Raw genomic sequence first — 27,640 nt, forward strand, 5'->3', positions numbered from 1 at the left:
TGTACATAGCTTTCTCTTTTCAACACGCAATAGCTATTTTTTTTATTCGTTTTACTTCTGAAAGTTTATTATCAATAGCGTTCTCAGAATTCGTTTAATGAAATTATTAAAGTATGAAAATTAAAAAAAAGAAACTTCAATTTACACGCTGTTAAATCCGAAGCACTCCACACTGCATTTTATTTGTCTTTTTCACACAAAGTAACTGTTTCCTTTCTTTTTGTCTATATAAAATTTTAAACTTGATTAGCACTCACGAGTTCAGAATTATATATGAACAAATTAGTCTATTCACAAAATAAACGAAATTAACCCCGTAAATTTAAACATTAGATTGGAAATGTGGTTGTTCCTTTTGCTGCAAATGGTTGCCCAGTTGTTGTTTAGCATAGGTCTAGCCTTATACACGGATGATACTTATTCAATATCACATACGTTTCACGATATCTGAATTTATGCGAATTCATATATTTCGACATCAAACGATGGTGGTGAAGAGAGCGAAGCCATTTTACTTATTCACTGGTTCTGACTACGCGGATACGTGAATTCACATTTTTACTGTCCCAAATTTTATTTCACGGGGCACAATTAATTAAAACATTATGTTAGTTATGAATTAAGCGAAGGATGGAAGAACTAGTCACAGCTCGATCCTGCAGTAATTTATTTTACTCAAGTTTACTTAGAGACAATCTTAACAGAAATCAACAACGTATTAGCTGCGCAACAGGACAATTATCTATCACTTTAAGTTACACAGTTATAAGAAGGACCGAGATGCGTCACTTATGTAGTATTGTGTCACTTATGTAGATGCGTCACTTATGTAGATGCGTCCAATCCAAGTTGTAGAATGGTGTCTTGGGTCATTCTAGCAATGTGAGTCTTAGCGTTTGCTGTAACAGGAGGAGTCCGTTGTGAATCAGCAGTGCTGAGTCCAGAATTTGGGTTTTTCTTGAACATGGCTCAACTGCTGATAGTACGCATTTGAATTGATGCTCTGACCAGCTGGTAGCGATTCCCAATGCACCATTCTGCGAGCAGTCCACCAAACATACAGGATTACTTCTTCTGTTTGCGGTGCTGGTTTCGGACGTTTTGGAACTGGTTCATGGGATATTGACCGATGTTAAAGGCGCCGCTCAGCTTTGTACAGGAGGCACTTTTCATCACATCATGGTGATTTCTCGGTGTTACCTTGTTTACCGGCGGTAAACCAATAATCGAAGCAAAATTTATTGTTTTAATTTTGCCTCTCTACAAGTACAAATAAAAATATCTGCAGGCTTCCACTATATGTCTTAACTGCGCACGTGTATGAGATTGAAACACCAGTACCTCCTAGCTGATAATCTGTATAAGCAGCATGTAAAAGCGACACCAGAAGCATGGAGCTGTGTCAGTGATCCTTGGCAAAGATAACATCTCAAACCTGCGAGTTACTAAGGCTTCTACTACAATTTTTGTGGAGTGGAAGCGGATTCAGTGGCTGTCAGGACGTATCATGAACACACTTGTACCGTACTTACCAGTAGAAGATGAGAAATCTTCTGCTTCCCTCTAACCACAGTATGAATATTTAGCTCATTTTAATGTATAAATTAAAATTTATTTTCTGTAATACTTATTTTAAAAGCTGCAAAATACCCAATTAAAATGTAACATAAAAAACAAAAAACTGCGACAACCAAATTGTTTTTCATACGACAGCTCCATCCTGTATTGTTCCTATACTATTCTGAGTTCGTTCTCGAACATTGGCAAAATAGAACAGGTGTGGGAGGAAGGGTCAAGGTGACTAACGAAAAAAATCTTATAGTAGCATTTGTGTTTATTGGCATCAGTGTTGAGCGCGCGGTAGTGTAGTGTCCATTTTTTTCTTTTAATAGCAGTTTGTTTTCATTATGTAAAGCAAAAATATTTAAATCAAGTTTGCCCGTTTGTCGTAAAGAAAATGCGGATTTTCGAAACAGATCGTAGATTCTGATTGTGATCCACAACAGCCTCGGTGGACCGATTATTCACCTCCCTAAAATGACTTACTGTTGATACACACAAGAACAGGAAAGACTCAAATCCTTAGCTTTGATTTTCATCGAGAAACAAACACTGTGCGAAATGAGAGAAGACGTACGCTTCAAATTTTATGATGGTGTTATTACAATGGGAGACCCAGGTTCGATTCCAGGCGGGAGCTCATGTAGTTCAGATCTCACGTAAGGGTCTGCCTCTCACATGGCCTCACCGATGAAGGGAAGGCTAAACTAAAAGTCAAATCAAACGAACTTTACAAGAAGAAAAGATCAGGAGATTGAGGTAATGTTCAAATAATTGCAAGTGATTACAGGAAAGTAAGAGGAAATATACTTCCCAGTTTATGATAAGTTATTAACTATTTTATTGTGTCTCTCAGTAAATAACCAGTATTTAATTTAATTTTTTTTTGTATTTAATGTCCGTTGTTTGTATAATTTATTATGCACCGCGGCTAGAAGAGACAGTGTAGCTGATGATAAACTAAATTATAGAATGAAAAACGTGGGTGGAAGACGGAAAACCCTGAATAAAGCTGCACACGCAGTGCTGGTACAATACAAAGCCCATTTGGCGGGCGAGATCGAGCTAGGAACTCCACATGCCAGAGGAGAGTGCTGCTTAGTTGTAGTGTATATAATAATATGGACAAGTCAATATGGAAACGATTGCTTCAGATGGTGAAATGATTTTAAATTTGATACTTCATATTATTATATAAATCAAAAATATGTGTTGAGTAGCAGCTATGAACAAATGTGTTTATTTTAACTTTCCCTTTCATTTCAGAACATTTTGAAATACTAAGTCATCAGGACGAACGAGAAATTGGACTTTATTGCAACTGTGTTCTACTGTGTTCAGAACATCTTATGGATGCACAATTCAGTACAACGTATGTAATAATAATAATAATAATAATAATAATAATAATAATAATAATAATAATAATAATAATAATAATAATAATAATAATAATAATAATGGTAATTACATAACGGAACAATCTACATTAACTTTTTACCAATAATAGTTTTCCTTTCAAAGTATATTAATGTTTTTCTGTGAAAGTATAACCAGAACATTTAATTAGTTTTGAAAATTAAGTACTATTTTCTGCAAAATAATGAAATAACGCAATTATTATTATAATGCTGAATAGACTTGACCTTGTGGTTAATGTTTTATATATTCTAAGTCCAGGCCCAGATCAGGTTGGACCTGAAAATGTTTCTTCCATGTTTCTCGATTTTCAGTTTCCTCTTTTATCTACCTATATTTTCTTATATTTTTCAAATCATCAATCAATTGTGCTCTTCTTCTTCCTATCAATCAATTGTGCTCTTCTTCTTCCTATTCTACTCTGTCCTTCTATAGCGGCATTAGGAAAATTTCTTCGCAAGCTGTGTCCAATACAATTGGCTTTTCTACGAATGATGGTGGGTAGGTGGGTAGAGTCGTCCTCTTCTCTCCTATCCCCTTTTAAGCGTTTACACTTGCTACTCTCTGTTCAATTTATTTTCTCCATCTTTCTGCAAGACCACATCTCAAAGTTCTCTAAATATTTCTTCTCTAACTTCCGTATTGTCCAAGTATCTGAACCATATTATCCAATTCTCTCACTCTCTCTCTCTCTCTTTCTCTCTCTCTCTCTCTCTCTCTCTCTCTCTCTCTCTATATATATATATATATATATATATATATATATATATATATATATATTATATATATATATATGTATATATATATATATATATATATATATATATATATATATATATATATATATATATATATATATATATATATATATATATATACCTTCTCCAATGTCTTCCTTAGTCCAATATTAAGACTGCTAGTTAAGCGTGAACTTTCCTTGTTGAATATTTCTTTGAATATGACAATTCTCCACCTAATCTCTTTGGTGCAGTACGCGTCTTCCGTCAAAGTACTTTCCAGATATTTGAAGTGGTCAAACTCTTCAAGTACTCTTTGTTTTACTCTGCCCTATGAGGGCACATTTCCATTTGATATTCTCATCGCTTTCGATTTTTCGATGCTGATTTCCATTCCATATAGTTTTCCAGTATCTGCTATTTTGTCAATCATCTCCTGTATTCCTTCTTCCGTTCTCGGAATAATAACCGAATCATCTGCATACCTGATCTTGTTAATTATTTGCCCTCTAATCTTGAAATCTCCAATTCCCATTAATGCTTTCTTCATTAACCATTCACTGTAAATATTGAATAATTAGGCCGACATACTACATCATTTTCTGACTCCTCTTCCGATCTCCACACTATTGGTTTCTCTTTCATTCAAGCGCAGCTTGACTCGTTGCCTTATGTACAGCCGTCGGTCTCTCCACTTGGCCCCAATTCCTTTAAGATTTTGCAAACGTTTCGTCCAATTAACCATGTCGAAAGCTTTCTGCCACTCTATGAAGCACAAACACAACTCTTTCTTTGCGTCCAGAATTCGCTCTCAGATAATTCTGTTCAACCCAATGGCATCTCTGGTGCCTTTTTCGTTCCGGAATTCGAATTGATCTTCATCCAACACCTCTTTTATCTTGTTTCCCAGCCATCTTTTCAATATGCGCGTAATTATCATGAAAGTGTGGAAACAAGGCTAATGGTTCTGTAATCGCTGCATTTTTTTGCATCCTTTTTCTTGGATAATGCTATCATTGTAACATCGATAAAATCTTTGGCCCTTCTCCACTCAGGTAGGTCTTGTTAATAAGTGGATCAGTACTTTCATTGCATTGTCTCCTAAACCCTTGAGTAAATCTCGTGGTATGTCATCGTCCCCAATGGGCTTCCTTCTTCTCATAGCCTTGATGGCTTATACTACTTCACTTTTCAATATACTGCATCCTTTTCTTTCATCATCTACTTCTTTCTCTGCTTCGATCGCAATATCTTTGGTCATGCAGATCTTTTAAGTACTCTCCCCAAACTTAAAAATTCTTTTATGGTCACTGACTACACGACATGGTTGATCTTCGATTCCAAATGTGAGTATGCGTTTGTTAGTTTTCCTCATATTTTTGTGTTTTTTGAAACTTCAGTTTATATCTGCCGCGCCCTTGAAGTCCCATTATTGCTTCACATTTCTGTTCCATGTACTTTTCTTTGGCTTTGTCTCCTGCCTTCATTATTCTGCCTTCTGAATTCTTTCATGTCTGTGCTTTTCTCCCTTCTGAGTTCTTCCATCTTCTTAAGCATCGTTTCAGTTACCAACGGGTTTCTCGGTGTTCTTTCCACCTTGAAAGTGTTGTTGTCGAGTATGTAAACTAGAATCTGTTGAACTTTTCATCAACTAATTTCTACATTGTTTATCATATCGTCAATCTCACAGAATTTTTCTTCAATCTCTTCTTTCACATCACTGAACATACTTCTTAGTTGCTATAAATTCCAAATTTTTGGATTTCTCATCCCATTTTTCTTGATTGTCTTTAACCTGGTTTGCACTTCTGCCACTAGGAGGTTGTGATCCGAATAGATATCCGCTCCCAGTAGTGTCTTCACGTCTCGTACATTTTTCTGAAACGCTGCTTCACAAGAATCTAATAGATTTGGTAGCGCTTCTTATCTCCTGTACTTTTCGATGTGTACAACTTCAGCTTGGCTTTTCTTTTCTTAAACCACTTGTTAGTTACAACCAAATGATGTTGCCTTCAGAACAAGATAAGAATTTGGTCCCGTTCGTTTCTTCTACGTAGTGCAAGGGGACCAACCGGGGACACTAAACTAAAATCAAATCAACTCAACCTTATTCGTGGCTTATTCGCCTACTATGGTGTTAAAGTCTCCCACTAGTATGACGTTGAATTTCTCTTGGTGCAATATTTCGTTAATCTATTCATACAGTACTTGTACTTCACTGTCATCATGGTCGCTTGGTGGCATATATATATATTGTATTACAACAATTTCCACTGGTTATGCACTTACTTTTACAAACATCAAGCGGGCACTGCTGTGTTCCACTTTAGTTACACTTCTAGGTATTTCGTTCTTCATTGCTATGGCGACACCTATATATATTTCTACGATGAAGATGCGTAATTTCATAATCTTATATATTTTATACGATATATGAATCTACTGTAAAGAAAGAAAAATCAATGCTTCTGAAAGACGCGCTTGAAAGGAGAGAGTAATAATTGTTTGAAGAGTTAGTTTAGATTTGTTTTTGTTTTACTAACAAACTTTAAAAATACCCTTAAAATGAGAAAATATCTAGGCAAAATGTGAAATGAGACAAAGTAATTGGAAGCTATTCTGTTCTAGATTTATATTAATATTAACCATCAGAGCATCAAGATCATTTTATACCACTCAACATCGAGATTGTGTATTTTTAGCAAGTGCATATTTCTCGTAACAAATAACGAACTTCGTGAAATTTAAGACATTTTGGTGTATGTATTAAGATTACAAAGAGTACAAATACGTAACATCGAGAGTGAGGAAGGCATGATATGTTTCCCGCTATTACTACACCAGTGGTGATTTCTTTAGGCAGCCATATAGTGACACATATCGGAACTAGGCTTGCTACGACTGATGGCGCGACTTACCTGAAAGATTAGGAAACTTCAAAGCTTCGGCCATTTAATAAAATTCATGATTTAGTTCGAATACAAACAACTTATTTTTCAGTATAGAGTCAAATTTGAAAATTGTTGCACAAAATTCGACTATGGGATGAAATTTACTAACGTTAATATATTTTCTTAAATGATTATATAATAAATAAATTAGAACAGGTTATTTCTTTCCCCGAAAGGCTCTTGAACAATAAAGTTAAGAATGCACAGAATTTCACCTTCACGTGTAATAATTAATAGAGGAAGGATACACTATTTTGCTTTAATGGATCCTTTTGACCTCGTTTTCGCGTTTCATCTGTTAGGGAGATTCTCCATGCGCCGCATGCTTTAAATGTTAATCCTATCTCTGTATTCTGTATAATCATAATAATAATCTCTCTCTCTCTCTCTCTCGATATATAGGGGTAGACAAAAATTAAAAACACTTCCTATAGGACACGTATGCTTGGTCCTACACTGTACAACACGTTTTTGTTGCCGATTTTTTTTCAATGTGGTATGTAGACCCTCCTCGTCCGTCAGCAGTGACCAGTTCACCTGTGAGTGTCGTGGTGTGAAAGTGGTGCAGAAAAATTAGCAACCTGACGGAATTAAAAAGATGCATGATCGTTGGTGCCCGTCTAGTTGGGGCTTCAGTGGCAACAGTGGCAAACATTGTTGAGGTATCGAAAGGCACTGTGTCCAATGTCACGAGGGCATACACAATTCATAGGCAAACGACGTCTGCAAAGCACAACTGTCATCGAAAAACAATCCTGTCAGATAAGGACCGGAGGGCAAAACAAATTGATTGTAGCAGCAAAAAAGAAGACCACTGCAATGAAAATTACGTCTGAACTCAATTACGGCCTAGAGAATCCGGTTTCATTGAAAACAGTGCGACGGGAACTTCATAAAATGAAAATTCACGGCAGGGCCACTATCGCCAAACCCCTGGTCATAGCGGTAAATAAGAAGAGGCGTAATTAGTGGTGCAAGGACCAGAAGGCGTGGCCTCATGAGCAGTGAAAACACGTAATGTGGTCCGATGAATTGAGCTTCAACTTGTTTCCAACAACCGGTCACGTTTACGTATGGAGAACACCGTCCCAGGCCTATGATACAGACTGTCTCCTTCCAACTGTGAATCATAGGGGTGGTTTTGTTACAGTATGGGCGTGTGGTTTTCTGCAGATTCCATCATAGCCCTGAACGGAATGATGAATGCTTAGGCGCATGAGGCCATTTTGGGGAAACAGGTTCTGCCCATGGCCCAAATATTTTTCCCTGATGGTGATGGCATCTACCAAGATGATTGGCACCCTGTCACGCTGCAAAAACGGTGAAACCATGGTTTCAGGAGCATGACCAGGAGCTATCACACCTCCTCTGACTCCCACAATCACAAGATCTGAACATCATTGAGCCGTTGTGGTCTGAGTTAGAAAGGCGTGTTCGGCCTCATTACCCTCCACCAGCATTCCTTAAGGAACTGCAAGCATGTTTTGGAGGAACAATGTCACAAAATTCCACACGCCACGATTCAGGAACTGTGTACGTCCATTACACGTCGTTCCAATCTGTTTTTGGGACGCAAAAGGAATCAATACACCATACTAGGTATGATTTTCACTTTTGCAAACGTTTTAGATTTTTTCGTCTAACCACTGTACATTTATGTACGGGATGGACCATATATCCACTGTGAACCTTTAGTCCTTAAACCAATAAACACAAAAGATTGACATTTTGTAGCAAACAAATATCGGAGAGAGATATTGTTTGATATACTCTGGGAAACCATCAGATTAACAATCTTGCCTAGAACATAAAGTTTTATTTTTTCAAATTATGCTACGTCAGGTTATTATCAATTTGAAATATAGACGTTAAAAATGATGTCACAATAACACATTTGTTATTAAATGTTGTAAACTAAAGACGCTATATAATCACAATCATTCAAGTTTCGTGAATTATACAACAGTAATAATACAAATGAGAGGGACAAATCACTGCACATCTATAGCGTTTCAGTGTCTAATACTATCGCCATGATATGATGAATATTGAATGAAGAGACACGAAGTTCTAATTTGGTTAGAACTTGACTTTCCTCGAACGTTTTTTTAAAAGAAAAAACTACTTAGATGGTTACCTCAGAGATTTCAGTGATGGTTTCCACAATATGTAAAGATTTTAATGCCTCTTATAGTAAATTTGATATCTCAAAATGTTGTCAAGATATAGAACAGTAAACTTCGTAAAGATTGAATCCTACTTAAAATTATGCAATTTCGAGAATTTGATGTAATTACTGATACCTAAATCTATTGTTGGGATATTATAGAAGAAAGAGAAAGCAACAACTGTTTCAAAAATTTCCCACGTAAAGTATTTTAACCAATGTAGCAAATTTTACCATTCTCAGAATTTCTCGGTAGCGCTTTGAGCTATGAAATTCCTGTGCACGGTATTATTATAATCTTTATATATTTAATATATTCAGCTATATCTACGTAATTAGAGATGATAAGTACCTAGAGATTTTTTACAAATTAGTTCCTTTGAAGAAAGTCAAATATTCAACTTCTTATAACTTTATTTTTATTTGTTCCAAATACGTCATATGATAACCTAGAATTTGACCCTAAGGTACTTTAGATATGCGTTGACCTGTTCGTCTCACTTGCGTAGTTACCTTTGTAGAACCCTCCGAAATTTGTTTGTGTTTGATATAGGTGATACTGCAGCGTCCTTAGTTTGCTACACTGCATAACATTGTATTATTTTAGGTGTTCATTTAACAGGTGGATGGTAAATATGTATATTGCATTAGCCTATGGCAAACAATAACCCTTGTCGATATTTGCAGAGATTGTTTTTTCACATTTTGTATTTATTATTTTAAACGTTACAGTGCAGTATAGCGGTAAATGGTCCACACTTTCTTCTCGGATGTGCTTCGAGTCATGTCTAATAATCAGACAATGACTGCTATTAATGTAGACATGGAGTAAAAATTGTTGTTATTACCTTTGAATGAGGATTTTGTTCCTGTTCCTGAACTATCAATGAGAACCTCACCAATATTTTATAGAGCGATGCAGTAAGAATTTCTTGCATAAAAATTGATTTAAAATCATATTTCTGACTTGAAAGTTACAGAACAAATACGTTCCATGAATATAAATTAGCACACTTTTCCAAAGATATCCAGGTTATGAGCCATGCGCCTCAAGCAACCACCTTGTCGTTTCTAGAAGGTTACTTTTTCCAACATTAAAAATCTGATGTAATTCCTGAATCAAGTATTTGATTGGTAAGTATGCAAACAAACAGAAGTTGGTCCAAAAAGAGAACTGTATGGACCACACTTCACCGTAAATTCAAAATGCACACTATAAAATGCACTGACTAGACATCTTCGCGGATGTTACCCCGGATAAGTCTGCATCAATATAACAGTTTGCTTATACTCAGTACTTCTATTTCGTTTGACGATGGTGGATAAAATAGTGGATTCTCTTAGTAAGTTAAGAAGTTTTGTAATAATCTCTTGAAGTGCTAATAATTAATTACTTTCTCTTTTATATCTTGCCAAACTTTATTGCTACCTTTCTAAACATTTTTTAATTGCTGCAAAAATAAAATAATAATAATATACTTAATTGTTTGTGAATCTTGTAGTCGGCATAATATAATATTACAAGAAAAATGAGTCTGTGAGTGTGATAGATTCTTTTCATCATTTCTCAATTTGGGTTTTTGACGTACTAACTGATTTGAAAATGTGCTCTTTGCCAATTGGGGAAGTACTTGCACAAACTTTTGTTGTTTGCAGTACGTTTTTAACATTAAAATTACGCTAAAAACTAAATTTAGTGATTTTATTCGCAATATTTTGAAATATAAACTTAATCAAAAGGGGCCGAGAATGCAGAGCTCTTCCCGTAAAATTTTGCTGTTTATATATGTATATATATATAAACAATGCAAAATTTTACTTCTTCGAATCTTCTGTCTACTCTTTTTTCATTTTAACTTCAGAATATATATGAGTACTCATTTAATTTTATATGGGGCCACGGTGGCTCACTGGTAGTGCGTTTACCTCTGGTGCTACGGGTCCCGGGTTCAAATCCTGATCCTGCGAAGGGAACTTTGTGGTGGACAAACACCGTGTGCGAGGGTTCTCCCGGGATTCTCCCGTTTCTTCCCACTTTATTCCACCATTTCATTCATCCCTCATCATCACCGTCTCCTTTAGTATAACAGGCATAACCATGGGATTTAAAACTCAGAGATTTAATTTTATGGAGATATATTATGCGTCTTTAAGTGTCTTTTTGTTTTAAATCTCCATTTTGCATTGCGTTCAGGACAAATACCCTTATATCTATTGAGATTACAAAGAAAAAAAGGATGTGCTCTGACATTACTTGACCCGTGTAACCAAGTTACCAATTATCCGTGTGGAATTCCGGGTGGGAGTTCATGTGGTTTGAATTTTATGGTAATCAGTTGGTTCACGTCTTTTTTAGACTCGCTCTTTAGATGGACTTTAAACTTAAAATCTACTAGACGTGAAATTAAAAATTTTATAATCACAAATTTGCAATTAGAAAGGATATTAAGATTGTACCGTTTAAAAAAAGTAAAATAGGATTTAATATCTGTACGGATTATATTGTCTTCGTTTTAGCGTAGTTGGTTTGCATTCAGAAGAGTTTTAATTTAATATTATCTTTTATTTAATAAATATTTTATTATAAATTCAGTAAACTACAAAGAAGAAATACAGAGTGTATCATAAATGCAGGCCAAAATGACAAGGTGATTGCGGGCATCCAAATAAATAAAATATTCCTATAAACTTAAGTCCAATGCCGCTTCGTTTCCGAGATGCAGGGTGTTCAAATTCCGAGTCCCCCCAATGGCTCACTCTGGAAAAGTGAATGGAAATGTACCATATTACACGAGTAACATAATCAAAAGGAATAATGCCTGTGAAAATACATTTTTACTAACATAAACAGTGAAACTATTCAACATTTGAGGTTATATGGTTGTTAGTGTTTTCAACATGGTACAAAGTGTTGTGTTTTCAAATAATACTGGAAGTCCACCTGTTAGCATATGAGTCCTGAGATTAAAATATTCCTAAACATGGGGCAGATTCCGCTTCATTTTGGAAAGTCAAGTCGTCCAATTCTGAACTCAACGGCTCACACGTTCATAAATCCCAACTATTGCAGAATTAAAAATATAAGTAATTGGGAAAGTTATTCGATAGAGGCCACAGCGTTCGTTTATACCACACATAAACTTAGGAAGCCAGTGTCCCATATTTAGGAACATTTTGATCTCAGTAGTCGTATGCTAACATGTGGACGTTTAGTTCTATTTGTAAACATAATACTTAGTACCATATTAGGAACTGTGACAACCATATAACCTCAAATGTTGTTTAATTTCATTCTATATGTTAGTGTAAATGTATTTGATCATTCATAATTCCACTTATTATTCCTGTATATTGAACATATCCATTCACTTTACCATAGTGAGCCATTGGGGCACTCGAATTTGATCACTCTGTATCTCGGAAACGAAACGACAATGGATCCATGCTTATAGGAATATTTTTACTTGTTTGCATGTCTGCAATCACCTCGCAACTTTTGGCCATGCATTTATGTTACACCCTACTGTGAAGTATCCGTCTATTGGAAATGAAGTAACTGTGTATTGGATATAAAGAAGCATGAACTTTTGAAAACTTTGAAAGAAAACTTTGACTAGAAGTGTACATTCTCAGACACTTGTTGTAAATGCATATTTGTTAAATAAACTCGACTAGCTTCCTTCTTTCCTTTCCGCATACCTTCGAGCACAGCCTGATACTTCCCGATTAAGTCATCATTCTTGAGTTGGACAAAACTAGGAGGAACAGAACAACAAGGGGTATTCGACACGCGATCTAGAGAGGTGCAGGATCATCGGAGAGAAACGGATCCCACCATTGGAGGACCACCGACTCCAAGTCAAAGAGTACCATTCTGACGGTTCATCGCCGCAGACACCTTCAAGTTTGTCATCAGAGTAGTAGAATGAAGATGTAGAAGGACATTATCGTAAGACGCTTATCGACGCCCCTTGCAGACCAAAAGGATTAAGACTCAGATGTTGACTGTCACCAGCTAATCCAGACTTCTCCAGATATTCATCATTCCAGATGACCAGGACGACACCAGCTTCGTTGGATATGTCAGGCTAGTGCTCATTCCTATTCTTTAATTACAACCTTTCTCTTTCTCTCACCCTTTTCCCCAACTAGTCATTTTCTAAATTAAAACATTTGAATTTTATTTAAATTCAACCACAATTTTACAGTTAAGTACCGTGTTGTGCATCAGTTCCATCCCCATTTGATTGCATTTATTTATTTCATATTCTGAGCTATAACTGATGACACAGCACCGGCACATGGTGGAGATATTGTGAGGCTTACGCCTTTGTTACGATCCTAAAATTTCGATAAATTAAGATTCTAAATATTCGGTAGATGCTTTAAGATCCCAAATTTTGAGTAATTTGTACTGTGTAATTTATAGTTTGTCGAGAGAAATTAAGTAGAGTTATTTTTAACCCACCCGCCCACCCTCGCTACTTTATTCATTTGCTCTGTTAGAGTAATTTTTTTTCTGTTTCTTAATCGAATGATAAGTGGGTGAGAAGAGAAAATTTTGCCAAGTTATTATATTTTGTTTTTCTTTGTGGTGTTGGATATATATACATAGTAGTGTAAGATATTTATCTCAAGTGTGATTTTGAAAATAGATATAATGGAGAATACTAGTGTTATGTCTTCTGCTATAGATCGTTTAGTAGAACCCCCCAAATTTTCCGGCAAATTGAACGAGTCAGTTCAATCATTTTTTAGTCATTTTGAGGATTTTTCTGTCCTTCATAACCTACGTGATGTACAGAAACGTCATTTGTTGCCGTATTGTTTAGAAAACGGGGCTCGTGCTTATCTGCTAGCTTTACAATCGACCGCAGAATATGATAATCTCATGTATGTACAGATTAAGAAGAAATTAATAGAGGCTTATGAAGATAATATAGTTTCGCAAGTTTTAGAGCAAGAAATGAGAAATAGAGAGCAGTTAAAGTCTGAATCTGTCTTAGATTACATTTTTCATAAGTGGAGTATACACACAGATTGCAATCCGAAGATACTCGAGTACAATCCGAAGATGCCAGTGACCGAACAAATTAACTTGATAATCGATGGGTTATTGCCTTCGTTTTATTCTGTAGTTGTAAGAAAATCATATAAGACTGTTATTGACTTAGCAAAGTCCTTAGGTCTAGAGGAAAGAGTTAATTTTCTTGTCAGCATGCGTAGTCAGCAATTGAAGTCCTTGGCAATAACAAACGAATACAATATACATCCTGTTAGTAAGAATACTATACAGCAAAAAGAAAATACTTTAGATGTTAATATTCAGAACGAAAATGAAATTGTAAGTCAGCCTAAAAAAAATACATTGATAGCTCAGTTAGACGGTATCAAAGTCCAGTTACAAGATCTCGTGCAAAGAACAGCGGCCGCAAAAGTTTCTCACGCACACAAAGGAAAATCTGTGTGTATACAATCTTATGAGCGTTCGCGTTTGGAGCGAAGAAATCTATCCAACGCATCTTTCTTTCACTCACAGCGTTTTGCTTCCGACAATGCAGGCAATGTAAATGAGAATGTTAAATCGAATAATAGGAATAAAGTAGACAATAATATGTGTAATAATGTTAGAAATAGTAAGCGATATTAGGTTCCTATTCAATATGAAGCTGATTTGCCTCATGTTAAAGCATATATTGATAATAAGCCGCATTTATTTCTATTGGATTCAGGCAGTACTGTTAGCTTAATTTCTGGTAATAGTTTAAGCAATAAGCATAAAATACTTAAAGGAACTACTTTTATTCGTGGTATCACTGGAAATTCTCAAGGAAGTGATCAAATCGCTTTAGTGAAATTTAAATTAGGAGGACAGTATTTTACGCATCCTTTTCGAGTGTATAATAATTTTCCGTATAATAGCATAATTGGCCAAGATTTTTTGAAAAGTCATCTTGCAATGGTTGATCACAATAAGAATTCTTTTAGTTTTGTTAAATTTGGTATTCCTCCAAGAATTGAATTGCCGCCATACGTTTCTTTTGAAGAAATTTCTAACCATATAGCAAAATTATATAAACCTCAATTTTTAGTGGCTCGCTCTGTTGTTTTGCCTCCTAATTCAAGTGTTCAAGTTACATTGAAAAAAGTAAATGATCTTGCAGGAAATCGCAATTTATTAGTTCCCAATGAGTTAATAGATACGCAGGCAGAAATTTTTGTGCGTAAATCAGTTGTAGACGAAATTCATCCGGTAATATCTGTGATTAATCCTACCAAAAGTAAACTTTACTTAAAAAAAGATGTTGTTTTGGGTTCTGCCGAAAATGTTATCACTGATACCAACTTCAAGAAACAAAATAGCACTAATAATAAGGTTCATCAGGTTAATGCAGTAGATACGAAATCTTTTCCTGAAGGTTATGATAAATATAGAGTAAATGTTAACCCTGAATTGTTGCCACATCAACAGCAGCAATTATATGATTTAGTAGAGGAATTTTATTCTAGTTTTTCTTGGAATGAATTTGACTATGGTTGTGCTAAAGGATATAAGCATAAAATTGAATTAGTAGACAATATCCCAGTAAATCGACCCCAATTTTCGATACCATTTCATCTACGGGATGAGATCAAAAAACAAGTAGATATTTTATTGAAAAGTAAGATCATTGAACCTAGTATTAGTCCGTATAATTCTCCGGTAATGCTTGTTAAAAAGAAGAATGGACAGTATAGATTTGTGCAAGACGCCCCTTTATATTAACCGGAAAGTGGTTCCTGACAGTTTTCCGGTCCCTCCTATCCAGGATATTTTGACTAATTTGGCAGGACGCAAATATCTATGTTCTAGCGACGTTTTTGGAGCTTTCTTTAATATTCCCCTCACTGAAGAATCTAAACCTATTACAGCTTTTTCGATTCCGGGCGTGGGATCGTACCATTTTAATTTTTTGCCTCAGGGTGTAAAGACATCTACTAGCGGTATGAACAGATTAGTGAAACTCACCTTAGAAGGTCTTCCACAAGATAAAATATTTGCTTATGTTGACGATTATTTTTGGTCTAGTGATAGTTTTGATGAAATTTTGCAGTTAACTCGTATGTTGCTTCAAAGAATAAAAGAAATTGGTTTAAAGCTTTCCCCAGAAAAAACAAAATTGGGATATTTTTCATTAGATGTTTTAGGTCACACTGTTAGTAAAGATGGTTTGTCTATTTCGAAACGAATAATTAACTCAATTTCCAACTATCAACGTCCCAAAACAAAGAAACAGGTCAAAAGTTTTTTAGGATTGGCTTCTTTTGTTCGTTCGTATTTACCTAATTTCAGTCAATTAGCAGAAGCGTTACTTTCTTTGTTGAAAAAAGACGCTCCTTTTCGTTGGAAGGACGCACAAGAGAAAGCATTCAATAATATCAAACAAGCCATCATTTCAGCACCTTGTCTCATGAGATACAAGCCTGATTATTCTCTGTATCTCTATTTTGATGCCAGCAAAGTCGCTCTTTCTGGACTAATCAAACAACCTCAAAATTCACCTGACGACACAAATCTAGTTCCCATTAGTTATTGTAGTCGTGCAACGTCTCCTAGCGAGAGAAGACTACACCCTTATCAGCTTGAATTACTAGCATTATTGTACTCATTACGTTCATTTAGGTATTTTCTTTTAGGACGTCATTTTTATTTGAAGACAGATTGTCATAGTTTAATTTATTTGAAGCAAACAAAGAATGTAAGTAAAATTTCTAGATGGATGAGTGAGATCGAATCGTATAATTTCACTATTTCACATATCAGTGGCTCCAGTAACGTAGAGGCAGACGCCATCTCACGTTTTTCTAACCCCCCTAGAGATTTGGAAGACGAGAAAAAGAATCAAGAAGATCCGCAAATTTTGTTTATTCAGACCACAAATTCATTTTCAATTTTAAATGAGCCAAATCTGGCAACAGAACAGCGTAAAGATCCGTTTTTTAAAGATATTTTTTCTTGGTTGGAACAGAAAGAAAATAGAAATCCTAAAATAGAACGCCAAGCATTATATTTTACTATTAAAGATGGAATTTTGTATAGAAAGCGGAAAACTTCTCAAGGTATAAGATTTTTGGTTGCAGTTCCTACTTCTTTGCGTTATAAAGTTTTTAATGCTTGTCACACGTCTGCATTGGGATCATCTCATTCTGGTTATTCTAAAACCTATGATATGTTAGTAAAAACAGTGTATTTTCCCAACATGAAGAAATATATATATCAGAAATGTAAAGAATGTACGATATGTCAAGTATCGAAATCGAAAATTGGTTCTCCGTATGGTACATTGCTTACTTATCCCTCCGTTCCCCCTTTCTATCGCATCCACATAGATGTAGCTGGGAATTATTCTCCCAATAATATGTTAAATCACAAGTATATGATAGTTGTAGTAGACAGTTGTACTAGATACATAATTGCAGATTCCCTTCCTGATGTTACAGCAAGTACTTTGGCTTCATTTCTTTATCACAAAGTAATTTTAAAGTTTGGAATTTTCTATGAAATTGTCTTAGATAAAGGCAGTGCTTTCACTAGTGGACTATTTAAAGAATTATGTGCTATGATTGGTGCTAATATGCGTTTTGTAAATGTACATGGGCATTATAGTAATGGTGTTTGTGAAATTAGTATTAGAAACATAGAACAACGATTGAAATCAGCTTTATGTGACAAAGATTTAGGAGAATGGATTGACTTATTACAACCCATAGTTTTTTCGCTTAACGTCACCAAGAACTTATCGTCTCAAATTTCACCATTTGAATGTCTTTTTGGCTTCAAACCTAGGTTACTTCATCAGGCAATTTTAAATACCCCGTGTCAATACGAGGATAATGCCATTCGTTTACAGCAATTACAAGAGATTAGAGATAAAGCGCAAGAAAATCTTTACAAACGTCATAAAACGGCGACAAAATTTTTTGACAAGAGACATACGAAACCTACTTTTAAAGAAGGAGAAAAAGTTTGGATTTTAGACACCACAAGAAAGAAAGGTCACGCCAAAGCATTTAGCGGAAAGTTTATTGGTCCAGGCATAATTGAACGTGTGGAAAATCCAAATTCATATTTTGTTAAGTATAAGACCGCCCGAGGATCTTACAAGATAGACAGCATAGCAGTCCAGAGATTGAAGAAGTTTTATGAGAAGGAAAACCCGGAAGAGGAAGACCACCTTGAAGACTCTGACGAAGAGATGCCTATCAACGTCTGCACGGAAGACCATACGATGAAAAAGAAGAAGACGAGACGCGAAGACCATCAAGGACCACCAACTGAAGAGATTTTCAACCCCAAGAAACAGTGTTTGGAAGAAGAAGTTTTCATCCCTTCTCTTCATATTAAGGATGTTGTAATTGCCGAAAATCTACCAACGTGGGCAACTATAGGGAAGAATTCTACAGAAGAAAAACCGAAATTTGCTTGTAATACTGCCATCAATCAGAAGATTAGTATTTATAAAGGTAACATAGTGGATATAAAAGCAGATGCCTTAGTAAATCCAACGAATGAAACCTTAACTCCTTTAGGTGGTGCAGATAAAGCCATTCAAGACGCAGCTGGATCTGAATTTTTAGAAGAATGTTTGACCATATCATCATTGAAGCCAGGAGAAGCGAAAATTGCCAATGGTTATCGTCTACCAGCTAATTATGTAATTATGACATGTGGACCACGGAATTCAGACAAGAAGATTTTACGAGAGACGTACAAAAATTGTTTTAAAGTGATGTTAGAGAATGATCTTTCTACAATTGTATTACCTAACATTTCGACTGGAGCATTTAAATTTCCGAAGTTAGAAGCTGCCAAAATTGCCTTGGCTACAACAAGAATATTTTTAGAGGAACATCTTGATGACGTAAACCGTGTCGTATTCTGTGTTTATGATAGAGAGAATTGGGACATTTATCAGCGATTACTCCCCATATATTTTCCCATTGATGAAGAATCTGTTAGTCCGTCTGTCCGTACGTAACTCGTATGTGGATTACTTTTCTTGAAGATTGGATTGTGCATAGGAACACCTTGTAGATGGATGATGAACTTTCTTTTAGCACTGGCCACGCTTAGAAGTTAGTTTATCTTGGTTTTGATTTGTGCATCCAAATCTACCGGTAGAACACTTCGAAAATTTAGAACACTTCGAAAATTTAGAACACTTTGAAACTTGGAATACTTCGAATTTTGGAACACGTTGGTATCTTCAAGAATTGTACCATTTCGTTTGAATGGACAGCGTATCACTACAGAAGTTTCTTACTCTTATTTCTTTTTTTTTTTAAATGTGAGTATGTGAAGAATGAAGAAAATCTACGACACGCGTATGGATAGTTACTTCGATGGATATATTAAGAAGATGTAAGACGATTGAAATCATGATTGCAAGAACCATGCTCCATCCCTTCAGATGTCTAAGATTCGATGCCATGATTGATGTCCAGCATTCGATGCCCGAAGAGGACAATATTTAAGAAGAAAGAAGATGAAGATAAGAAGAATTTATATGTTAGTTAGGGTTGTAGGTTATATGTGGTGAATAGTTCTGTCGTGCTGATTTCATATAGTTTGATTACAGCCAGTATATGGGGCTATAACCATATCTTGGAATTCTTTTCCAGTCTACGGACGCTTTAAGCCTAAATAACTTAAAGCTCATTTTTCTCAAACTGAAATCAGTACCCTTCTAGTGCAGTCTAACTTTACTATCTTTGGTTAGCTAGATAGTATTACACCGTTTTTTCTTTTCGCGTATTAGTTACGTTTGATATTGAAGTTATTTTTTTTTCTGCATTAGAGGAACATTTATATATAGAGGTCTACATTGGATTATGAAATATTTATTTATTTGATTATGATTTTTTTTATTATACGTATCTAAGTTTTGATAATCTGTGTAAGTGATAATTAAATTTAGTATTATTCCTACCTTTCACTTCCCTTCCCTGAGCACTTAACGGAACTCCAAACTAACACATGTCACTCACAATGATATTATGCAAGCACTAATGTTTATTTTTCTTTTTCTTATTTTCCATTTTCCCAGAGACGCTGTGGTCATATCTTCAGGTTACCTAGTAAACTATATGAACTGTCTTAGGAACGCACACTCAGCATTTTGCAGTTTGTGGTCAAGGATTAATTCAAAACAAACAATATGTTACACAAAGAACTCTCTTACCTTTAACGAACAATTTTTTTTGGACTTTCTTCAATATTTTTATTTTTTCTTTTTCTACTACGGAAAATTAAAATTTTCGTGTATTTTGATTTCAAGGAGGGGGTGTGAAGTATCCGTCTATTGGAAATGAAGTAACTGTGTATTGGATATAAAGAAGCATGAACTTTTGAAAACTTTGAAAGAAAACTTTGACTAGAAGTGTACATTCTCAGACACTTGTTGTAAATGCATATTTGTTAAATAAACTCGACTAGCTTCCTTCTTTCCTTTTCGCATACCTTCGAGCACAGCCTGATACTTCCCGATTAAGTCATCATTCTTGAGTTGGACAAAACTAGGAGGAACAGAACAACAAGGGGTATTCGACACGCGATCTAGAGAGGTGCAGGATCATCGGAGAGAAACGGATCCCACCATTGGAGGACCACCGACTCCAAGTCAAAGAGTACCATTCTGACGGTTCATCGCCGCAGACACCTTCAAGTTTGTCATCAGAGTAGTAGAATGAAGATGTAGAAGGACATTATCGTAAGACGCTTATCGACGCCCCTTGCAGACCAAAAGGATTAAGACTCAGATGTTGACTGTCACCAGCTAATCCAGACTTCTCCAGATATTCATCATTCCAGATGACCAGGACGACACCAGCTTCGTTGGATATGTCAGGCTAGTGCTCATTCCTATTCTTTAATTACAACCTTTCTCTTTCTCTCACCCTTTTCCCCAACTAGTCATTTTCTAAATTAAAACATTTGAATTTTATTTAAATTCAACCACAATTTTACAGTTAAGTACCGTGTTGTGCATCAGTTCCATCCCTATTTGATTGCATTTATTTATTTCATATTCTGAGCTATAACTGATGACACAGCACCGGCACACTACATATAATTCTACATAGTATGAAGATAACTGTTGGTAGTAGGTTTATAACTATTAGACCCAATGATATATAACACCGTTAGGAGAAAATGTAATGCAAGATATACAATTTGCTTCATCAATATAACTGCCAATAGTTATTGGCAGCAAAGGGCATATATTTTAGTGCCACAAAATTTTGTTATGTTCTACATTTTTGAAAACTACTCATACAAAATTATCCCAAACCATGTGATTTTATTCAACATGGTCCGATGTATCGATTGGTACCTGCGGTTTCGTGGGTACCTTAACTGAAGATTAATACAATCGTAATTTTGGCCTTTAGTTCATTAATTATGCTGTCTGCCGTCAAAGTTCTATCGGGCGAAAGGCAGGCCTTCAACTTCTCCCAATTTTCATTTCTACAAATTACAAGACCTGCAGGATTGGAGGGATCATAAGTATCTGTGCAGGCGAAGTTTCAAACTAGAGAGTTTACATTCTTCTAAAACAATAAGCTTATTCCGTCTGAACGACTGCATCCGTTTGGTTCTCGTAGTGATGAACACCTGCAGATGTGAGATGTCTCAAAATAATATCGTTCACGCTGGAGTGTTCTGTTGTCTAAATGCGCTGCTCTATCATGATAAAAAATATAAGACTCTCTTATCTACGAGAGCATTACAAGTACGACAACGATGTGGTTCGCTAATATCTGCTCCCAATCGCAGAGCTGTAAATGTACAAAAACTTTCATTGCTTATCACAATACGCCACTGTGACTGACCGCAGTATCAGTCTGCAATGTGGTGTCGTTGCTGAAAATAACATCTGGAACATAGGGTACACATTAGTTCCAAAATCGGGGGCACTATCACAGGCAGTGACATAATCAGTAACCTTCAACATAAAAGGCACTGAAACTGGGATGTTGGAGCCCACAGCATCAGCGAACCATTGCCATGTCTCATGATTGGATGGAGAAATTACCCAAATATATTGTGTTTTAGACTACCACATACATGAACGTGGCCCACTGTTTGAAGTAAGGTGACCAATGACTTGTCTCACCATATTTACAAATCCCTTGTAATGATAGTCCATGTATCATTTGTACACAAGGAAATTGGCTATGTACTAAAACTTGTGGTTCCATATTAGTGGTTTCTCCAATGCAATTCGGTATCTCATGCACATGTCTTTGATCTGCTGACGGAATATGGTTACCGACGCAAGCAGCGTAAAATGATGTTTAAGTTTCTCGGTTACTTGCACCGCAGTCGCACAAAGTTTCTGAATAACAATCGGCGTTAATGCACGTCAGGACCTGTCACTCAGGATTTTCTTCAAACGTCTTTTCTTCTTAAGTCGTGCAATTTTCACCGTGAGTTTTGTATGCTTTAAATTCTGTTTAGAATGAGAAAGTTTAGTGAAAGATAAGTTATATAAACGTTTTTTGGTAATTCTTATCTGTTTTCTTCGAATGTCATTTAAAGCAGGATAAGGAATATTGTTATAGTATTTATCATTTTGCTGAGTACCTGATTATTTTTCTCGACGCTTTTTAAGATTAAGTTATTTTCGTTCTGAGCTATTACATTGCTTAGTATCATAAATTTGTATATTCATTTCTTCATTCCATTTCGTTGTTTGTCCATACGGTTGCAAAATTCGCTACTGGCCTCCTGCATAGTTGGTGAGAGTTGGAAAATGGGTAATCTTTGAAATTCACTAAATCTCCACTTTTTGAAAATTGCTGCTATGTGAGACATTGCTTTCAGTACTACATTGTTCAGTTTATTGATTGTTTATAAAACAAATTTTATGTTTATTACATTGTTGCCTGATAATTAACTCATACTTTGTTTACATGATAATACTCTAAAACAAAGGAAATTTAATGAATAGGAAACAAGAAGAAGCTTCTAAAATACTAGCCAATTCATGATGAGGTATGTGGACTGTTGGAGACATTAAACCAGTTTTGTGTAGATTTCTTTAAGTACAACAATATCTAGTTTTATATTATATAAATGCTAAAACTATATTAGTGTCGTCGGTTCTGGTAAACCAAGAACGTCCAACTTCGATTCTCCTTTTATGAGCTCCGCCTCTTTGACTACAATATAAATTTTTCTGAATATTTATAAGGCACGTTATAGAATAAAGAAATCCTCTAATTCTTTACCGGTAAGTAAGGTACCCAAAATGGCTGAAACGTTCCCACATTGACGGTGATACTGATCCGTTGAATAAGGTATGATTTTGATTTTTTACCTGCCGATATAAGTAATATACAACGACCAGTTTCATTGATAAAATTAGCTCCTTCTTGACCCCAAGTACCACTTGACTCTGCGGCAATTGGAGAAAACCAATATTTACCAAGGTTACGAATAACTTTGTTCATTTTGTCGTTTCCTTGCGAACACGTACGAGACCTGCGCATGATGATGAATGAGGAAGGTTGCAGAGAACATAAGTATCTGTCCAGTTGAGGTACCAAATTAGAGCTTTTACATTTTTCCAAAGCACTAAAGTTACTCCGTATGGTCTCTTTCCGTGTGAACAACTGCATGCGTTTGGATCTTGTACTGATCGAACACCTGCAGATGCGAAAGCTCTAAAAACTATATCATTCACGCTGGAGTGCCCTGATTATCTACCTGTGCTCCTCTTGCATGATAAACAATGTAAGCCTCTCTTTTAAGTACGAAAACGATGTGGTTCGCAAACAATGTGTCCAAACGCGGAGCTGTAGCTATACGAAAATTTTCTTGCTTGAAACCAATGCGGCGGAGCTTGAAACCATGCATCGCGTTCCGTGGAAGAAACAGCAAGGCATCTGGCCTTTTCTTCGATGTTATGTGTTGAAAGCAATAACGAGGAAACATAATGTTTTACTATGGGTTCGTCCCAGGCTGATTGAAGATTTCTTTTCTCATTAGCCGTAATGGAAGACCCCCACTAAATTTGACCAATTGACGATGCAATCCTGTACAACTGAATTGGTGTGCAAATCTACTTCTCGCTGTAGTAGAGTCCAAGTTAATTGACTTGTGCCACAGAAAGAAGGAAGCAATAACGGCATGGCAACATCTGTGGCCCGACGGATTCCAAGATCTCAATTTCTGAGTAGTAATGATGCTCGTAACCATGATTCCATGCTGAGAGTACTGTTAAGTATATATTCCTAATCCTATTCTTAAAGTATCGTCAAAGTTTTCAATTAAATTCACTTCCCGCCAGGATGGAGAACATCGGAGGAAATACTATAATCTTGGTGTTGAAAATAAGGCTCATAATAAATAAAATGCTGAATGATCTGAGATGTTTGATAAGCGCGAGAAAAAGACCTCCAATTTAGATATATTCTCTAACAATATTTTATTCCTGGCTTCTGGTGGTAGCACTGCGCCAAGGAGTTCAGCATTAGCTGATGTCAGTAGTTGTATACCGCGTGTGGATTCATTAAATTTGTTATAAAGCGCCTGTATTTCCTCTTTAGCGCATTGAAAATTCACTTCGCATTTAGAACGGTTGAGTTCTAAACCAATGGATGTTGCCTGTGTTCGGATCTTTTCTACAATATGTAATGCATACTACATACTGCATCAGTATTTCCGGCTATGATCCCATCGTCGAGACACTACACATTAAATTCTGTTTTTATGATATTGACAATTATTTGAAGCCACAGAGCAGACAGTGCTGGACCTAGTGGGTCGCTCTGTTCAGAAACTATGATGTCTTCCACAAACAGTTTGCTAGGTTCAAAATAACACTGCAAAATGGGATACAAATTTGGAAAATGATATTTTACAGCACTTAACATAGAATCTCGATTGATTTCATTGAATGCATTTCTGAAACCAACTTTTAAAAACGCTTTCACTTCCGAGTGTGCAAAGGAGTAAAACAGTCTGACGGCATATACTTCAGTTTCAGCTCCAGAGGGTATATATACGCCTAGTTGCTGCGGGATAACATATCTAATAACGATTCACGCATTCTGAAACAAATGATCTTACAAGCAACGTACAGAACATGCAGGATCACATCCGACTCGAACTTCGCCCAGAGGACACATAATAGGAAAGAAGAAAAATGCCAAATTTTAGCTGGCCCCATTCAGAAACACCGGAGATATGCTCCGCAACATAACGCACTACGTGGCAATATAATATAAGGTAAACGTCGCAAGATACCCATTTATGTCGAAAACGAAATGGATGGGCAGCACCAAAATGAAATCAAGATATTTGATATGCTATGGCATTGACTTGGCAGCCATCTTGAAAACCGCGATCTTGGATATAGCGTAACGTATTGAAACGAGAAGCTGGATGTGTGATATATCAATGTAAGGTAAAATGCAAAGGGAATACCAATGATGGAACCCGCGAAAAACATATGTATATTTTTGTGTGGACGGGACTAAGTGTGGAAGATTCCGGTAAAAAGAAAAAACGTGTTATCCAAAGACAGAGCAATAAGACAAGACCCCACGATTTTGGTACGCGACAAGTAACTGCAATAGTGCCTGTGCATGAAAGTGCATCTGCCTTGACAAATTACGCTTTTCGAGGATATTGGGATTCGGTTTGGAAAAGTGGAAACCACAGTTACAAACCGCGATGCAAGCGTTCGTTTGGTGACTACCTAAACTACAAAGGATTATATCTTATGGAACAGCAATTCGGCAACTCGCTCCGGAGTGTAGGAAATATCATCTTCGATTGGTGATCGAAAATACGACCTACCTAGAATTTAAGCTCACTCCTGGACAACGTTTTGTATGCTTTGGTTCAAGTTTCTTGCTGTTTCGAGTAAACAAAGGATATTTCGGCCCACGTTTGTTTAAACAACACTATCTGAAGCTAATTGTATACGGATGAGAAAGCCCAGCCATGTTCTAGCTTACATTTCTTTACGAATGTTTCTTCTTGGCGCGGTTTGCTACTCTATTTCGCGACGGTCCCAAACTGTCACAATATCACGGAAAGGCAGCGTTCTGCATTGACTAGATTAGTTCCATTAGTTGCTGTAGTCTCTCACTAGAATGCTAGTTTACCACAAAATAAAACGACTCAAATTGTGTCTACTGGTTTCGAGAGTCTCATCCACATTCACTTTTATTACATCTTGGTTGTTCAAAATCTCTAGCATGTATTCAGTTGCTTGTCGTCCGTCCACTGTCCGTTCTGTCGATTGGAAGTACAGTTGTTTTGGAAGTACACTCTGCATCAGTAACGTCAGATTGAGTGGCTTCGCCATTGCAACTCTACATTGGTGTTTGTAGATGAACGATACTGCGAACACATTCACTACATAAAATATTGTGCGTTTTGGCTTGCGTAAGCCACAAACACACCATCACTTTTCACTGGCCGGCCCCTGCTGTCACATTCACTTCGTTCCATATATGCAAGTGAAACCAGTAGACACAATTCTAGTCGTCTCATTGTGTGGTAAGCTAGCTTTCTAGTAGAAGACTGCAACAACTCATGGAATTCGTCGAGTCAATGCAGAACGTTGCCTTTCCCTGATATTGTGACAGTATTTTTGACTGTCGCGAAATAGTGTAGAAACTGCGAAAGAAAAATAAATATTCGTAAAGAAATGTAAGGTAGAACATGGCTGGACTTTCTCATTCGTACACACTTTGCTTCAGATAGTGTTGTTTGAACAAACGTGGGCCGAAATATTCTTTGTTCACACGAAACAGCAATAAAATTGAACAAGAAACGTACAAAACGTTGTCTAGGAGTGGGTGTCCAGGTAGGTCGTGCTTTTGATCTCCAATCCAAGCTGTTATATTCTACATTCTGGTGCGAGCTGCCGAATCAGTGTTCCATAAGAGATAGTCCTTTCTAGTTTATGTTGTCCAAAAACGAGCGCTCGTATCGGGGGTTGTAACTGTGGTTTTCATTGTCCCAAACCGAATCCCAATATCCTCGAAAGGAATAATCTCTAAAGCCGGATGCACTTTCATGCACAGACACTGTTGCAGTTACTTGTAGCGTATCATTGTCTTGGGGGTCTGCCCTATTATTCTGTTCTTCGATAACACGTTTGTTTTACCCGAGTCTTCAACACTTCGTCCCGTCCACCCAATTACACATATGTTTTTCGCGTTTACATTATTGGCTTTCCTTTTGCATTTTACCTTACATTGATATATAACACATCCAGATTCTCATTTCAATACCTTATGCTATATCCAAGATCGCGGTTTTGAAGATGACTACCAAGTCAGTGTTATAGCATATCAAATATCTTGATTTCATTTTGGTGCTGCCCATCCTTTTCGTTTTCGACACAAATGGGTATCTTGCGACGTTTATCTTAAATCATATTGTCACGTGGTGCGTTATGTTGCGAAGCATATCTCCGGTCTTTCTGGATATGGGCACCTAAAATTTTGGATTGTTTCTTCTTTTTTATTATGTGTCCTCTGGTCGAAGTTCGAGTCGGATGAGATCCTGCCTTATTCTGTACGTTGCTTGTTAGCTGACAAACTTCAAACGCCTACAAATTTTCCAAACCAGACATGTACAACAGGGTGTCCGAGAAGTACTTCACTGATTACAGAAATTGATAACTCAGGCTAGAAATAAGATAGAAATATGAAACTGGTGTTGAATTGTTTACAAACTATAAAAGTTTTTGTCTGTGTTACGTTTTTGTCTGTGTTACTATAAAAGACTTTTGTTCTGT

General features: G+C 36.3%; 1 protein-coding gene across 1 annotated transcript in view; it reads left to right on the top strand.

Annotated features, from left to right (window-relative positions):
* Positions 1 to 27,640, top strand: part of LOC145688936 (uncharacterized) — a 355,842-nt gene that overhangs the window by 300,083 nt on the left and 28,119 nt on the right. The window contains exon 19 of the mRNA XM_081763102.1: positions 2,827 to 2,932. Within this exon, the coding sequence (XP_081619228.1) occupies positions 2,827 to 2,932 (106 nt within the window). The remainder of the gene's footprint in view (positions 1 to 2,826; positions 2,933 to 27,640) is intronic.

This window comes from Thermobia domestica, chromosome 7, assembly GCF_964235325.1.
Source record: "Thermobia domestica chromosome 7, izTheDome1.hap1.1, whole genome shotgun sequence".
Taxonomy (NCBI): Eukaryota; Metazoa; Arthropoda; class Insecta; order Zygentoma; family Lepismatidae; genus Thermobia; species Thermobia domestica.